The 17,442-nt window shown below is 41.5% G+C and overlaps 2 protein-coding genes across 3 annotated transcripts; one reads left to right on the forward strand and one right to left on the reverse strand.

Annotated features, from left to right (window-relative positions):
* Positions 1-2: 2 nt before the first annotated feature.
* Positions 3-3,080, forward strand: SPCS1 (signal peptidase complex subunit 1). Its single transcript, XM_042779702.1, has 5 exons — positions 3-258; positions 1,115-1,155; positions 1,307-1,366; positions 1,700-1,786; positions 2,645-3,080. Exons 1-5 carry the CDS (start codon positions 3-5, stop codon positions 2,765-2,767), a joined length of 567 nt encoding a protein of 188 aa, XP_042635636.1. The 3' UTR covers positions 2,768-3,080.
* Positions 2,795-16,358, reverse strand: NEK4 (NIMA related kinase 4). Of its 2 annotated transcripts, XM_033071524.2 has the most exons (16): positions 16,199-16,358; positions 13,682-13,948; positions 12,487-12,684; positions 11,531-11,638; positions 10,719-10,873; positions 10,022-10,163; positions 8,949-9,374; positions 8,508-8,561; positions 8,152-8,292; positions 7,219-7,344; positions 6,813-6,876; positions 6,333-6,439; positions 6,137-6,225; positions 5,305-5,510; positions 5,048-5,181; positions 2,795-4,366 (listed from the first exon to the last, which is right to left on the reverse strand). In XM_033071524.2, exons 1-16 carry the CDS (start codon positions 16,289-16,291, stop codon positions 4,274-4,276), a joined length of 2,403 nt encoding a protein of 800 aa, XP_032927415.1. In that variant the 5' UTR covers positions 16,292-16,358; the 3' UTR covers positions 2,795-4,273. The 2 variants fall into 2 exon arrangements, with proteins under 2 accessions (XP_032927415.1, XP_032927416.1); XM_033071525.2 differs by lacking the exon at positions 8,152-8,292.
* Between the last annotated feature and the right edge of the window lie 1,084 nt (positions 16,359-17,442).

The raw sequence follows: 17,442 nt of genomic DNA on the forward strand, positions 1-17,442 counted from the left end.
CGATGGCCGCGGCTGGAGGCGGCACCGCCGGCCGGTGGAGCGCGGGGCGGGGCGGACGGGGCGTGTTTCCGGCCAGCTCAGCAGGCGCTTTCCGCTCCGCCGCCACGACCCCCGGTAATCGCGGGGAGGCCGCGCCGCGCCCCGCCAACGGCAAGGCCCTGCCCGGGAGCGCGGAGACAGCTGCCAAGAGGAGCGAGAAGCAGCCCGAGAAGCGCCGCCGCCATGCTGAGCGTGTTCCGCTCCATCCCCACGCAGATGGTAGGGCCCGCCCGGGCCTCGGCACCGGGGCACTGCGGGTGGCACGGCCGGGTGCGGGTTTAGTGTCCCCTGCCCGCACGGCCACACGGGTACAGGTTTTAGTGTCCCCTGCCCGCACGGCCGGTGCAGGTGTTAGTGTCCCCTGCCCGCTTAGCCACACGGCTGGGTGCAGGTTTTAGTGTCCCCTGCGCGATCTTGGCGCCCGTGTAGGAGGCACGGCTGGGGGAATGCAGGTGATCGCGGTTTTTGACCTGGGAGTTGGCACTGTGATGCTGTAGAAGGAAGTTGTTACACAGCTGTGTAAGGGAAGCCCCTTCTGTGCTTTCCTTCCTCTGCCATAGACGGACTGAAGGCAAGCGTGCTCCCAGACAGCCGTGTTTTCTAACGTCATGCAAACAGAGATTAGTTGGGTTTGGAAGGAACTGGAGATCATCCAGTCCAACCCTGCAAAGGCAGGGTCACCTGGAGCAGAAATGAATCCAGGTGGATTTGGAACATCTCCAGAGAGAGGGACTCCACCACCTCTCTAGGCAGCCTGTCCCAGTGCTCTGCCATCCTCAACATAAAATTCTCCCTTCTGTTGAGGTAGAACTTAGTGTGTTTTACTTTATGGCCATTGCTCCTCATCCTGTCACTGGGCACCACTGAGAGTCTGGCACCATCCTATTGGCACCCACCCTGGAGATATTTATCTGTCAGTCTTCTCCAAAACACGGTGCCACACACACCATGCCCTCTCGGGCACACCCTCTTCTGTGGTGATACAGCTTTTACTTAGTGATGTTAAGGTGACTACAGTAGTGTTTTGAACTTGCATTACTTACCCTGATCAGACAGTGCTTGCTTCTGTTTCTAGGTCATGTGGTCAAGACTGCAGAGGAGCTGTTTTCAGCCACTGTAAGAAAAATAATTCCAATCTGGTTTGAAAGTTGAACAAAAACACTGAGAAGCCATGGTCAGGTAGACTGTAGGATCTAACCTGAAAGAGTTAAGTGAGCAGGTCTGTGTTTTGAATAACTGATCTTTTAAAAAGTGTCTCTTTCCACAGGACTACAAGGGCCAAAAATTAGCAGAACAGATTTTTCAAGGAATCATTCTTGTCTCTGCAGTAAGTATAGTAGACCTGTGGGTGAGAACATAAAGGACTATTTTGTTTTCTGATCTTATAAATATTTTTCTCATTGTTTGGGGTCACTAAAAGCTTTAAACAAAGTCAGAGGGGCTGTCATGGATTAAAACTTTTATTTCTCCCATCTTATACTTTCCTCTTTGGCCTGCAACTTTGAAAAGGTTTGAAAGAGTATGAAAGTTAGAAACAGTATGAACTGTGCTTTTGAAAAATCTGTATTTTCTTTCCTAAATCCACCCCCTGCAACTTAATCATGTCATGGGAAATGTTTTTCTTCATTTCAAGTTTGTCTTTTTAAATTTTTTTTTCCAGGTAATTGGTTTCATCTATGGATACATCACTGAACAGTTTGGATGGACTGTCTACATAGTTATGGCTGGATTTGCTTTATCGTGTTTGGTAAGAATGTTTTCCCCAAACCAAAAATGTTTAATCTGGAATAATTGAGGGGCTGTCAGCACAGGCTAATGTTTGCTATGCAATTCAGATTTATTAATACATATTTGTGCTTCCTTTGATCTGCATAAAGTGCTTTGCAGCCCATTAAGTGCTTTTTTTGAAGTGCTAGCAGAATTCTTGCAATTTAATACTACTTTTGAGTTCATTTTTCATTTCAATTGTAAGCTTTAAATCTAGGTGGCAGCATAGGTAACAGGAAGGACAGAGAGGCTTTCTGTGCAGTAGCAGCTTGTCAGGACATTTTTGCAGCTGTCCCTTGCCCTGACAAGGAGGAATTTCAGGAGTAATTTCTTATCCATGTATGAGAGGTGTCCCATTCCTACTGGGGCACTCCCAGTCCAGTTTTACATGTGGTTCATACACATTTCAGCACAATTTGATCAATCACTACTCAGACACATGCACACACATATATGTATATCGCTGTTTTGTAATTCTCTGGCACCATCATCCTTCTGCTCCTTCCTTCCTTCAACATCCCCGAGTCAGTCTGGCTGCAGTTACTTACCCGTGGTGCCAGGGGAGGGGCTCACTGCAGTGTGGGAGGGGCTGGGAATGCTGGTGTCACCTCAGGAGTCTTTTTTTCTGCTGTCCTCCTCCTTGCAACAGCCTGGGCTGCTTTAGTCACATTCTTACGCATGACTTTGCAATGTAAATTATAAATGTATATGAAATTGTACGAGTTGTATTAGGACTAATAGATAATGAGTTAGGGATGAAGCTTTTCCCAAGAAGCTGTACAGAACAGCTCTTTAGCATCTCAGTGTGCATGTTCTGACTCCCCTGCTTTGCCCTCAGCTGACACTCCCTCCGTGGCCCATGTACCGTCGCAATCCCCTCAAGTGGCTGCCAGTCCAGGAGTCGGGCACTGAAGAGAAGAAGACAGCAGACAGGAAGCCAAAGAGACATTCTAAAAGCTGAAAAATTAGTTTCCAGGCTGTTACTTTGTTTGTTAAATTAATTTCCTCTGAGAAATACTTCTTGGCTTAGTGTTTAGGTTTTTTCTTAGTACTTTGTATACAACCAAACTCAGCAGGGAGCATGAAGGCTGGAAATCGGGTTTGGAGTTTCAGGGGAGTCACTGGGACCACAGGGGTGGGGGGATTAACTCCAGAAAGCTACTGGAGGTCACATCTCAAGTATTTCACTAAAAAGGAACACAGTGAATAAAATTAATTCTAGCTAATTGTTGCCGTAGCCTAAAAGATAATAAAGAGCTGGACTTCTACTGAAATGTTTCTAACTGTGTGTAAAACAAGCTGTCATTAGTGCCAAGTTGTAACAAATACTGTGAAATGGTACATACCACACAGTTCTGAAAACAACTGTTGTAGAATTTGATGGTGCAGACAACCAGTTTTTGTTTTAAATCAATTTCCCTGAAAAGAACAAGTAAGAATAGCTCTTGAAACATTGCAACTTGAGCATGTAGTGTGTGAAAGCAGCAGGATCCATACCTATGGCATTTTATTTTACTAGTCCTGTCAGTAAGTTCCCTCACAGCTGCTGGAGTACAGTATTTCAGCTACAGGCAGGAAAAGAGACAGGTTGTTCATTTATAATTTTATTTTACAAATTCAATTCCATTTGACTTCTTTATCATTTAAAAAACATGTGCTTTTCCTGTAGGCATGGTATGCAACAATGCCTGGTGGCTGTAGTGAGACACTCTGGATGCAAAGAAAAATAAGTGTTTTATATTTTCCCTAAGTGATTCTGGTCTTGGGCACTTTCATTCCTAAAAGGAATTAGTATTTGTAAGGCAAAGAGATTTCTCCAGCTGGAACCATGGTAACCATGGCTGCATTCCTTTCAAACATTTTCAGACTTACTTTATCCAGTTACCAAATGCTTTCTCCCACCTTGGTGACTGCCCCAACAACAAAGCACAAGAGCAAAGTCTCTCCTTAAAAGCAGTACAGCTGCCCCCTTCAGCAATTGGACTTGGCAATTCACACAACCTGAGGACCTTGAGTTCCACAAAAATCAGTAATTGTCTCTTCATGCTAAATTTTCACAACTACCTGATGTAATAGGTTATAGTTTATCACATCAGAGCCTTGGCAGAGATTTTGTTACTGTATTTAGTATGAGACCATACCAAAAACCTTTTGCTATGACAAATTCAAACCAGAACATAATCTTTCTTGACACTCCTTAGTACACAAAACTTGATATCCACCCCTACTTGCATCTATGAAAAGCAACTTTAAGAGAATAAAAACTAAACTAAACAGTTTCTCTTCTGAGAAAGTGATAGCCTGGTTCACATTGTAACATGAAAAATATTACTACAAACTGACATTTTCTTCAAGTTCACCTCCTTATTCCAGCAAAGGACATCAATGGATGATCATGCTTTGTAAGCTGGTCCAGTCTGTCAAAGGAGCTAGAAAACAGTTCTTTTCTGCCAGGAGAAGATTCTGGTCAGAGTTTCACATTTTCTTCAAGGAATTTCAGGTGCCGAGCCTTCGCACTGTAACTCCCGTACTTGTCTCCCATGTGCTCCCGCAACTGCAGCTGTTTGGAACACACACAGAACAAAACTCACAACACTTACTGGCATGGAAAAAAAGCCGAAGCGACCAAAATATTAACAAAAAAATACCAAAGCACTCAGCTGAAAGAAGCATGTGAAGTTTGGCAATGTAGATGGGAGAGAAGAAAAATCAACACTGTTGTCTAAAAGCAAAAGACTTTCAAATCCCTCCCAAAAATTTTAAATACAAGATCTTCACAGGTTAAATCAAATACTGCCTGGGTAAGTGTAACCAACTTTTGAATCAAAGGAGCTGGAGGTATTCTTCATTCACCTCTGGGGAGTGGTGTTAAATAACTTCTTATTTTGGACATAAGGGGCATAGGGCAAGTAATGTGAAGGCAAAAATTTGAGAGAGACAGAAGAAATTATTACCGGGGAAACAGCACACAGTAAAATTACTTGCAACCCTCACACCTTCTCCAAACTCAGGGACCATGGTACAATTCTAAAGCTCTAATGAGTTTTGAAGAAGTTGCAGTTGAATATAGTCTACATCTAGAATCAAACTTCAGAGTGAAAATTACAATATACTTAGGTCCTTGCCTGCCCATAAAGACTTTCTGGAATCAAGGTTTACCCTATCTCAATAGGGTAAAGACCCTGCTCATTTATCTAGGCTTATAAAGAAATCAAACTATTTTATTATGAAAGACATTCACCTCTCTTTTCACTTCATCATCTTCTTCCATGATTCTGTACACCTTCTCAAGAAGTTTCACTCCCAATCCTTGCACCACATCAGATCTCAGGATTTCAACCATTCTCCTAATCTTGTAAGGGATCAACAACATATCTATTAAAAATAAAATACAATAAAAAAAATCAGTGCAGTAGAAATTACTTACAGACGATTTTCATATCCTGCAGAAGAATATGGGATGACTAAGTATTACCACAGAATCCCAGAGCAACAGACCTGAAGGAATCTCTTCCATTTTTAATTCCTCTGACTCATCAGGTGATTTTCCATGCAAAATCAAAGTATCTCGATATTTTCTATGAAGTTTAAACTCTGGGGCTGGGGTTGAGGTTACACAGCACTCAGAGTTCTCCTTGGAGTCCATTTTCAGGGTCCATGTCATCAGCTGCACCAAGTCATTCATTTCATTCGCGTTGCTTTTCCTAGGAGAGAAGGAAGAAATGATTCAGTCACCATCAAATGCAACTCCCACTCTGCATTCCAAGGCCTTTCAATGAGTATACTGAGGTCCTAGAAGTATTCCATGTTAAATTCCTTGTTGTGGAGCAGTTTTATCAATAGCAGCATCAGTACTATTTCATTTTACAATGGCTCAGAGCCCAGTCACTGCAAAACTCCACAACCCTACTGGCTTCTGCTCACTCTGGTAATGCAACAAATTGCATCTTTTGAAAGCTGCTTACACTGAAAAAATCAGAGATAAATTCAGCTCATTTACAGTGGAAAGGAAGCACATTGGCACCTTTTAACTTGTGCTTTTAATGCATCCTGACAGTAGATGTCCTTTGATTCTGGAAGATTGGTTTCCTGGGAAGCTACAGTTCACAAAACCACAAGTACACAATCCCAGGGCCCAGAAAGCTGAGCATGGAAAGTTTATAGTCACAGAAAGACAATAATTCAATGGGGCTGCACTTTCCTCCATGCATCACATCTTCACTCACCCACTCTGCAGAGATAAAGTGTGAAAGCCATTTTTTTTCCCACTCCAAGTCAAGGTCCAGTATAGCAGTGGAAACTCTTGCATAGTATTAAACAAAATCCTTACCTCTCCTTGGAATCACCATCAGACTTGTCTGTAGAGCTTGTGGAAGAGCTTAGCTCATCATCAGACAGGCAATGGGCTTCTGTCTTTCTCTAAGGGAAGAGGGAATAAATAACAAAAACTCTAATAGCTGAAAGTAATTCAGCAATATGGCATAAATTACTGTTCCTACATGGAAGAAATACTTTTGACAAAGTACCTGAGAAATACTGGGATCTGATGAGGACTGAGGAACTTTAACACAATTTCCCACAAGTGACTTCACTTCAACTACTGCACCATTCAATGACTGTCTCACTGGAACCACTGGAAGGATGACATTTTGACAGTATTTACAACGAAGCTGTGTGTATTCTGAATTAGTTTCATGCTCATGCAAGAAAAAAATCTATCATCTAGCAGAAGGCAAGCGGGGAGGTAAGTATTCTGCTAACAGATAATATTGCAGCTTCTGTTTGAAAGTGAATATTCTATATTTCAAGTTGTAAACACAGAACACAACTGAACGAAAAAAGCAGAAAAATACAGACATGCTAACTTTTATTTAACACAGAACTACCCCCTTAGTGCACCATTCTGAAGATGGCAGTGAAGAACAGCCAAGAAGTTATCATTTCTTCACAAAGCAGTTATTAGCCTGCTTACACATAAACTGCTAACATGCAAACATAAAAATTACCAGAGGGGAGCATCTCCCGAGACTGTTTCAGCCTCCTTCGTTCTCTTGCTGACAAGGGTCTCTCCTTCAAAGGAAGTTAATTTAATATTAATTCGCAATCACCATTATGGCTTTTGTTTTCTAATCACCTATTAAGCAAAAAGTCCTTCGCAATTGATATGGGAGAGGGAGCTATTATTTAATGCTTAATTATTTATTACAAAACTCTTCAATGTGACCAATCTGAACTCCAGAAAAGAGGTTTCTGACCTCCAAGGCTCAGCAAGGCTCACCCCACACTGAGCAGGGCTTCCACAAGGCAGAGGAAGCTACTACACATTTCTTTACTCATTGTGCACACTCTCATGGAACTAACTGCTCAGAAGGAATGAGACAAAAACAAGCAGGCACAGTTTTCATCACTAACCTTTGGAATGGCTGCTTGGCTGGGTTTGGCACTATCTGCAGGCTCAGGGTGCTCTGCACCCTTCTGGGCTGTCTTTGGGGTCACATCACGAGGAACAGGTAGAGGCCGAGGAGAAACTGCTCTGAACTTGACAGAGAAGTGAGCAAGAATTTATACTTTTTATTTATTAAAAGTCTTAGTACTGTGCAATCAAGAAGACATTCTTGCATGGTAAAGCTGGATGCCAGAGGCTTTGAATCCTATTGTAACCTCTTCACATCTCCCAGCTTGATCCTTCCCTCTCCCCATCTCTGCTTGCATCTATTTCCCTTCTTTCCAATCCTACATCTTATCCCCCTCCTCCCAGAATATTTTTCTGCCAACAATTGTCCTCACCTCCAAATAGCAAAACCCAAAGAGAAAACCAGGTTATCAATCACCAATCACCCTTTTCTCTAGCCTTGTGCCTTTCCCCAAAGAAACCTCCCTGCTCAGCGTGGAAGAACTGACAGGAGCTCTATCCTGTGTGCATGCCAAGATTTTCTTCCCACAGTTTGCATTCAGAAGCCCAGGGCAGCCATTGCACATCTGCTCTAAAGCACTACTAAGCCACTACCCACCACAAAGAGCCCTATCCAAAGGTACTGACTTGTAGTCACAGTGAGAAGTTCTGATGGAATTTCCTGGGAAACACTGCAACCCAGTAAAGGCACAGCCCATCTGGCACACCCACCTCATCCCTGGGAGGTACTGGGATTTTCAAAGATTTACTCAGGCTGCTTCTAACAGTCACCTTCAGTGATCTGCATTTGCTACCACTGAAGTTTTACAGACACACACAAAACAAGAACATCATTAAAGCACCCACCCTTTTTTAGAAAATAGGTCCCACATTTAAAGAGGAAAAACACGAGAGTCTTAAAGGAAAGAGAAGTATTTTTCAAGTATCTGCACCTTCTCTGAGCAGCCTTCAGGAAGCTCTCCCTTCTGCTGCTGCTGCTGTGAGAGAGAGCGTTCAGTGACAGAGCTGTGAGGCTGCATGTGCAAGGTCATTTTTCCCTGAGCGTCTCCTGAAGCTCCATGACTCACATCATCCTAATAAGTAAAAGCATTTTTTAAAAAATGAAGACCTGCCATTTCCAGATTTACACAAACACTTTAAAAAAAAAGTGAAAACAGGCCACTTTACTATTTGGACTGCAACCGCCTTAATATAGCACAGGTACAAACACAATGAATTCTTACTTGAGAGAGAAATACCTGCTGTACCAGCATCTTTAGCTACTAAACCTTCAAAGAAGGACACTTACTTGAATTACAACAGGAATAAAGGGTGCTAGCAGCTTTTCAGTAGAATCCAAGCTCTACAAGAAATAATGATTTCTCATTAAAAACCTCATGGTAGACCAAAATGCAGTGAAAAGACAATCACCACCCAAATCAAGATTATTCAGGCCTATTTACAACAAAGAACAAGTTACAAAACTATTCTTCCCCTCTCTGTTTTCAGTTGGAAAACCAATGTTTTTGCCTGTAAAAACAGAATTCAAATAATCTAGACAGATGCAATCCCTAAACTACTTCACCATATTGCCTTTGCAAATCTGAACCCAAGGCTCCTAACTACTTCAGAATCCCAGTAATTGCATCAGCAACATCCTACTTTGATGGAAAAACACGTGCAGCAGCTCTCTAAATTGTAAGAGCTGGCCACTGGTTAAATCTACTTCAAATAAGCATGAATACATTACCAGGTCAGTTTGCTTTTGGTCTTTTGCTACAGACTGCAGGAGTTTCAAAGTGTTCTCTTCATCTTCTACACAATCAACAGAAGATGGCTTAGACTCAACACTTTCAGCTTTAAAAGGCTGTTTTGCTCTTTGCTCTTGTCCATCTTCCTTAATTGGTGGGTTATTAGATGTTATTTTAGGGTGGTCTGGAACACGTAAATGCTTTGCTTTATGATTCTCTGGAATGCACTCACTGCCACACTTCTCAGTTTCACACTTCATCCTTTCAGACAGGGAGATATCAATGTTCACTCCACTGATTGTAGCTATGGAGTCTCCCAAGCTGTTCAGATCATTTTTGCTTGATTTTCTTTCCAACTCAACAGCTGGTTTCTCTGAGGGACAAAATGTGGTGGCTTTACATCTCCTGATGCAATCTTCTTCATCCTAAGATTAAAAGAAAAACAAAAAAAGTTATTATCTTTTGGGTTTTACACACATATGAAAGAATTGGCTCTTCCTTGGCTCTTCCCTAAGGCAGTAACAAGCACCAAGAGTTTTTAGGACATGCTCCACCACATATATTCAGTATTTCAATATTAAAAGCTCAAACCCAGAACAGCAGACTTATAACAGGAAATAAAAAACATGCACAAGATTAACCATTACAAAAGGTTTGTTCTAACCACTGGAAAGAATTTTAAACAATAAACAATTCTGGTTGTGATTATAATTAGTTTATAAATATATGCTTTTGACTGGAAAAAAACTATTACCACTTGTGATGAAATATTTGAAAAATTATTTGACCCCAACTACTCCAAGAGTAACTCACATAAAACCAGGTGTTGTCTAGTTAACATCTTACAGATCTTGCAATTAGCTTCACTGATCCATAGGTGTTTAATTACTTCCACTCTTATCTAAAAATAATTCCTTCCCTAATATGAATTTTCCCCATTTCTGGGATTCAGATCTAATGCTCTCAGGAATCCTCACACTTTCTTATAAAACTGAGTTTTTTATCTAGAAAAAGTGAGAGGGGTTTGGGTTTTGTTGTTTTTTTTTTAAGGTTAAAAAGCCCCACATCTTACAACTTTGTATTTTCTGGCTTGCTCAGAGGAGTGGTTTTGGTGTGTAACATTCCTGCTGTGAGATTCGTTCTTTGCTGAGATGACAGAACAAGGATCTTTAGGTTTAGAATTCACTGTTTTCTTATGATTTCTAGCAGCTTTCCTGTAAAGAAAACAAAAGTTGCTCATTCGATCACCATCAACAAGGTCTTAAAATACTTCTTTAGATTATACTAATTTAAAAAACCCCACTCCACTAAAGAGCTTTCATTACAAAGAGTATCAGATACTGTGCACAATACCCTCATTTTCAATTCTAGAAAAGAAAAGCATGATTCAGTCTCTGCCAGCAACGTACATTTGCTCTGCAGAGCACCAGGTCAGTTCTATCTGGAAGCAGTAAAATAACTGACTAAACTTGACAAAGAAAAATAATTATATCAGGTATATCAAAAGAAGTGTGTTTTCTACCAATTCTGTATTTCTAAGCACTACACAGTTTTATTCTACATTTGCAGAAAATAATATTTTCCACTCTAATTCGTTCATATTTCTCAAGGAATTCAAAGAAACTCATGTTCATATGCTTTGTAGCTGCCCATAACAAAACTTACTTTATTCCACTACAAAACCCAGGAAAAGTTGTTAAAAAAACAAAAAAAAAACCAACCATAACATGAGTATTTTGCACAGAATCACTCAAATGCAAATGCCTTACGCCTTTGTGGCTTCCAAGAACAAAGAAATCTGTTGTTTGATATACGGCTGTCGCAGGATGCTTTTCACACTAGGTCTTTCCTCAGGTTTTTTACTGAGCATAGTTTGTATTATTTCTACCAGCTGTGGGCTGTAATCCTTTGGCATGGGTGGCAGCTGTGAAAGGAAAGGGAAGCCTGATATTATTTAATATATTCATCAACAGGGGCTACTGTTAGAATGCTTGTGTGTGATCATTATGGTCAGCTACATAAAAAATATGTATAAAAAACAGACTCATTGTTCAAATGCTGAAACTTACCTAACTGCTTAATGTTAAACAAAATACTGAAATCCCAAGTGTGTCTAAGAACTATTCCTATTTTTGTTAATATCAACAGTCAAAGTTCTGTAAATAGCCTTAATATTTATATAAAATAAATCTGTATTAACTTCATTATATGCCAAAGCAAGAAGACACTTAAATAAGCTAATCTTACTTAACAGGAAAATGGCATCACACAGCAATTTAATTTTTAAGCAATGTTTATTCAAAACTAGAAGTAAATTAAGAAAATCATCTTAGAATTTTGAAAACTAATCAGTATATTCATTACATGAAGAGGTAACAAGAAACTCTAGACATATCTACAAAGGAGTAACTCCCTTGGTCTGGTATCACATCACCCACCACCACAAAACAACACATGATGGTCTATGTTACAAACAAATATTTTTAACTCCATACAGTATTTCTGATTAGAAAAGAATCTCAATTTCTAGATAGAAAATCCTGATAAAAGGATTCTAGATAAAAAATGCAGGAGTTTTTACCTTTCCTTCAATAATTCGGTAAGCCAAGGAATTCATATCCTTGGCATTGAAGGCATGTTTCAGTGTAGCCATCTCATAAACACAGCAGCCCAAGGCCCAAACATCAGACTGAAAAAAAGGGAAGAGAAAATGTTAGGGAACTTCTTATTAACTGTACAAGTTTTATCTTTGGAATTAGTTACCTGTTTTCAGTGACACTAAGCTAATTAAGCCCAAATTTCATTGCAAACTTTTGGCTTTAGTCTCACTCTTTTATTTTCAGTTTCCATTAAGTGAATTATTCTCTTACAAATATCCCCAAGCTTTTTCCCCAAAAGGAAGTGTAGAAATCAGCTATCTTTGGAGGGAGAGTTGCTTGTTTCATTTTTTAGTACAATATCAGTCCTAACTGTAAATGAAAAATCTTGATTTTTCATTGGAAGAAGTTTCCCCTCAGCTCTTGCTCATTGCACTCATATTTATGTAGTGTGTGGTTTACAGCAAGAGCTGAACAGGGGAACATGTTTGTTTTATTCTGTCATATCTTAAATTCACAATAACACTGCTTATTCCTCTCATTAAAATTTCCTTTTCCTTTATTTTTGGGGGGTGGGGGGATTGTTTTTCAATGCTGCTGTTATTTCTAATACAACTTTTGAGTGGAAAGCTTCCTGGCTGGCATACAATAAATTCAGAATGTGCATCACACACTGATACTTCTGTTCCCATTCTCTGTCTCTCCAGCTGTGAGAGGTACAGGTTGCCTGCTGAACACCTTGGCTGTGATATGAATTCCTAAACACAGTTCCAGAAATAAATGTTCCTACTAATCTCTCTCCTATTTTTTGTTTGGTCTTTGGGAAGATTAAAAGGACTTGGAAGCAGTAAGAAACCAAAACCACAGATAAGATTGTGAAGATCTCAGAAAAATAAAATAATGTTCCTAAGAAAAGAGAAATTACATTTTCATACTGTACCTTGTAGTTGTAGGGTTTGTTAGAAAAGAGTTCAGGGCTCATGTAGTATGGGGTGCCTATCAGAGTGCTGGCCATGTCATACTGGTTTTCCAGAACTCTGGCTATTCCCAGGTCTCCCACTTTGATTATATTTGTTCGTGTCAGGAAAATATTCTGAGTTTTAAGATCTCTGTGCAGAATGTGCTTTTCATGTAAATACTAGGGGAGAAAAATCATATAAATAAGGTTAATTAACTCCTAATTGGTTCTTTTACACTGAAAAGTAAAATCTCATTACACAAGTCAAAGAAAGGAAACACAAAAGCAGAAGAAACATAAATCACTCTCAAGGTCAGGAGTGACCTCCTAAGACAGTATTGGTAAAATAACATTAAAACTTCACATCTTTTAACTTCTAATGTTTAACAACAGGCAGGGGCCTAAAACTTGGCACTACTTTAACCAAATCTCCCTGTGTGGCCCTTGTAAACCAGCAGAAAAGAGAAAATAAAAATGTAAAGTTAAGACAGTAACTCACTTTCTGCTGCTTTCATTTCTTGACAATCTTAGTCCAAAAAAAATTCAGAGGTAATTACAGTGTGAGCTTTGTGTAAACAGGGAAGAAAATTAGTTATAATAAACAACAGGCAGTACACTAATTATGGGTATTTTTGACCACGATGGCCAACTTTAAGATAGAATTTTCTGTCCAATTTCTTATTATTTAAAGTTACCATCTGTATCTGGTCTTTATTGCTGTAACAATTTCCTTTAAAGTTTGATAACCTCAAATCACAGATTTAAAAGAGTGGGATAAGGTTTCACAGAAATTATGCATTAGTAATCTAAATTTACCATTAAAAACAGCAATAAAAAGACTGAACACAAAATTGTTCTGAAATAATATGCTTTTTCCCCAAAAAAAGCTACATTTTGTAAATTAAATACAAACTTTGAAACCAGAAAAGCATTTCAGACAAGACTTGCAAACATCCAGAAGGTAACCATTGTCTACTGTGCTACAGAGGTGTGGACATAAAATATGTCAGCAATTTTTAACTTGAAATAGTTGATTTGACTGCAATAATCCATTTTTTAAGGTAGTGATACCATTGTATTTAGATGCTAACCCACCCAAACAGGATTCCAAAGGCTGCAGCTTAGCTCAAATGTTAAAATACATAAAAGAAGGTGACAAAATTAGACTTCATTGTACCTGCAGCGCCATGGCAATCTGCACAAACCACTCCACCACCTGATTCTCAGGCAAGAGTTTTCCCTTCTGCTCCTTGAGTTTGTGGTAGAGGTCTCCCCCCTCGCAGAAGCCCATCACAATGTAGAGGTGGCCATCGTCCCCCTGCCAGGACTCTCTGTAGGTGACAATGTTGGGGTGCTTCAGCTGGGACAGGAGCTGTGCCTCTTGCTCTGCTGCTCTCCTCTCACGGCTGGAAGCACTTCTAAGGTTTAATTTTTTGATGACGTACTGTAAAAGGCAAGGCAAGGTGTATGGTAAGAGATTAAAGTAACTCTGCAGAAGCCCATGGGAATTCCCCAGACCTAAAGGAAATGCAGTGTTTGAAATCTCCACTCATTATTCTACATGGAGGTTGCAGTTTGGCTGAAAGTTATGCACAATTCCTTTCTTTCCACCCTCACACCATAAAAATGGAGCAGATGTGTTCCATTCATCCACCTGAATACAACTCTGCTCAGGAATTTTGTGCTTTTGTCTGACTAATGTTCATGTTTCTCATTTTCTCCCCACTCTCATTTTAAATGTGTGTCTACCATTCATTTTTCAATCCTGAAGTACCTGTTTGTGCACCACAGCTACTCTCAAAAAGGCCACATCAATAGCAAGCTTAAATATACACAAAGTATGCAGTCATATGCAAACAAAATATAAAAGTTGTCTGAAAGAGACAAAAGGTCTTCGTTCATTCCTAAATTTATTTTATTCTTTATTAAGATGGATCAAGAATTTTTCAAAGCTACATACAAAAGTTGTTATCTACTTCCTTAATATGTACTACAATAAATGTAATTCTAAGGAATTTCAGGTTTCAGCAAAAACATTAATGAAGCTGAAGATGAGACAATAAAATCCACAGAACACTTATATCACCCACAACACCAATATTTAGGTCTATCCTGATGAAAATTTTGTAGGACATCACTTTAGGGTATCAGCTTTCCACAGAACAATCATGTCATGATTATTCTTCAACCTGCCTTTATCAGAGAGGTTTTAAATCAAAACTTTTAAAATATTTCTACTTGCTGAATTCTAGCATCCTCAGAGATGGTTCAGTGTCTGCCCTCCTATTAATTAGCCCTGCACTATTAATTAGTCCCCCTATATATCAAGGGAACCAATTACCCAGGAAATCCACAGCAGCTCGTGACTTTGTGTTTCAGAAGTCTGCTGGATAAAACCTGTGATGATGCAAAGCTTCCAGGAGGAACAGCACAAAACTAGTTGTGTACAGTATCACTCTATTTCAAAATAAAACAGAAATGCTGCAACTGCTGTGCTCTGTGTGACAAGTCAACTACAACTCTGTCTTTGGGCATGGAAATCGTTTAAGCTTGTATCAGCATCTTTTAGAAAATGCACACCAAAATGCAAAAAGCACATCTATTAGCCTTACTTTAAACTTGGCATCAATTATATTTAGTTTAATGAACATGTCTTCCTGGCAAGATTCTCTACTGAAGTCTATTGCAATGTTCTTCCACCTTATTTGATACCAAATTGTGTATGAATTCCATTTTGTTTTGTTTTTAAAATTTAAAGCTACCTGACCTCCACAAAAATCCAGCATTCGGTTAAAAGCAAATATGCTTAGATAAGGCACAATTTCTTTCACAGAACACGTGGCACTGTGCCAAAGCCACAACAAAAAATCCTGATCATCGTGCTACAAAGTTTGCAAAAGTTGGCAAAAGATAAAGCACAGTAAACCACAGCAAATATTTACGATGCAGCTACAAATAGGAAGCAAGGCTCTTGCAGTGTTTATGATCAGCAGCAGCACAATGAAATCCAGGGACCTGTATCCGAGTTAAGGCACGGTGTACTTTGGGATGAGCTGAGGAACTCTTTGGGGACACTGGAGTGTGCACTGGTGATGCCCTGGAGGGAACAAGTCCTGCCATCCCCGAGGCACAGGGATTCACCTCGGCATTCCGAGCAGGGAAGTGCCCTCACCAGGGCAGGACACAGCCTGTGATCCTGCTGGGAACAAACCTTCTCCAGCCACCTCCAGTAAAACCCCACACATGCGAGGTTCCTGTGGCGCTGCTCTCCGCATGTTCTCCATCCCCACTTCTTTGCCCTCTCACATTCCTTATCAAACACCTCTGCTTTGGCCAGACTATACAGATTATTTCAGTTTTCCAACACAATGCCTGTGTTTCTACTCTGACACAACCAAAAGCTTCCCGGGAAGTCTTCTCCACACTTTAATAAAGTTCTTAGAGACAAGGGGAGAGAACAGAACCAGCAGCTCGGTTGGCTGCAGCCGCACCCCAACACCTGGTGACGGTCACAGCTCCACGCTGGCACCGGGCCGCGGTCACACCTCCACCCTCACACGATGCCACGTGTGCCTGCTGGTGCCCAAGGTGGGTCAGGGCCACCATCCAAGGCCGGACCCGGTGTGGGTCACAGCCCTGCCCCGGCCATTGCCCTCACGCCGTGCCCGTGCCCCGCAGTTCAGCCGCTCGGTACCTGCTTGCGGTCCTGGCGGTGCCGCGCCAGGCTCACCTCCCCGTAGCTGCCCTTGCCCACGGCCCGCAGGAAGCAGTAGGCAGCCAGGGGCATCCTCCCGCCGCCGGGCCCGGGCAGCGCCCGCTGCCATAGAGATGCCCGGGGCGGCCGCGGCCATGGAGCGCCCTGCGCGCAGCTTTCCGGCGCGGGCGCGGCGCCGCAGCGGCCATTTTGGAAGCGGGCGCGGCGGCCATGTTGAGAGCGGGCAGCGGGGCTGAGGCCGGGCTGGGGGCGCAGGGACAGCGCTGTGCCCTCAGTGACCCGCGGGAGCCGTGTCCCCCTGCTCAGCCCGGGGAGCCCGCCGCAGGCACAGCGCTGTGCCCTCAGTGACCCGCGGGAGCCGTGTCCCCCTGCTTAGCCCGGGGACCCCGCTGTGCCACAGGGACCCCGCTGTGCCACAGCACCCCGCGTGCCATCAGCCCCGTTAGGGCGCAGCAGCTGCACAGAGCCGTCCCGTCCCTTTGGATGGCCTAGAGAATTGCTTAAAAAATCTCCAGGCTAAAAAGGAGCTCCTGAAGCTCTCCCGTGGCTGAGCACCTCGTAACACTGACTGCAGGAAAAACAGAAAATAGAATGTTTTGTTATCGCTTAGCATGTAACCCCCAGTCCTCGAAGTGTGCCTTTCATTAACGCGTGAAATAAAGCAACTAAAAAGTTTAAGAGGGAATTAACGCTGTCAAAGTAACAAACAGGAAAATGGTCTCCAGGCTGGGGTGCAAGGCCTGGGAGCTCGGACCTGGTTTCAGCCATGAAGATGAGTAAGAGCCCATGTAATGGGAAGTTTCTTGGCTGGACAGGATGCATGTCAAATAACAACACCTAAATCGGGTACCTGAGTGATACGGAGGATTACAGGGGTGCTTTTGAAATGGAGCTTAAATGGCTTTCACAGACTGCAAGCTCTGTTATGGCTGCAGTAAATTTGAGCCAGGAAAAACCTTTAAGGAAGTATCAGAAAGATGACAGTTTTCATTTGGGAAAAATGTGGGTCTGGGATGGAGATTAATCTGTGTTGCCAATGCAGAAATGGCTGTGAATTTCTGTTTGGAGCTATTACATAGAAGAGACATTGCTGAAATTTCTGTAAATTCTTAAACAGATTTTCTAACAATATTCTGTAGGCTATACTAATTCAAAATTCAGCATCTGATTTTCCCCAAATGCTTAATGCTTAATCCCACCTCTGTCATTGGGTTATTTATTAA

The sequence above is a fragment of the Catharus ustulatus genome, chromosome 13, assembly GCF_009819885.2.
Source record: "Catharus ustulatus isolate bCatUst1 chromosome 13, bCatUst1.pri.v2, whole genome shotgun sequence".
In the NCBI taxonomy this organism is placed as follows: domain Eukaryota; kingdom Metazoa; phylum Chordata; class Aves; order Passeriformes; family Turdidae; genus Catharus; species Catharus ustulatus.

Coding starts and splice junctions, on each gene's coding strand:
- SPCS1 (XM_042779702.1), top strand. CDS start 3: ATGGCCGCGGCTGGAGGCGGCACCGCCGGCCGGTGGAGCGCGGGGCGG. Junction 1,156..1,306: donor AGGAGCTGTTTTCAGCCACT/GTAAGAAAAATA, acceptor CTCTTTCCACAG/GACTACAAGGGCCAAAAATT. Junction 1,787..2,644: donor GATTTGCTTTATCGTGTTTG/GTAAGAATGTTT, acceptor CTTTGCCCTCAG/CTGACACTCCCTCCGTGGCC.
- NEK4 (XM_033071524.2), bottom strand. CDS start 16,291: ATGCCCCTGGCTGCCTACTGCTTCCTGCGGGCCGTGGGCAAGGGCAGC. Junction 12,685..13,681: donor AGATTGCCATGGCGCTGCAG/GTACAATGAAGT, acceptor TTTCTCCCCTAG/TATTTACATGAAAAGCACAT. Junction 6,226..6,332: donor CAGATCCCAGTATTTCTCAG/GTACTTTGTCAA, acceptor CTCTTCCCTTAG/AGAAAGACAGAAGCCCATTG.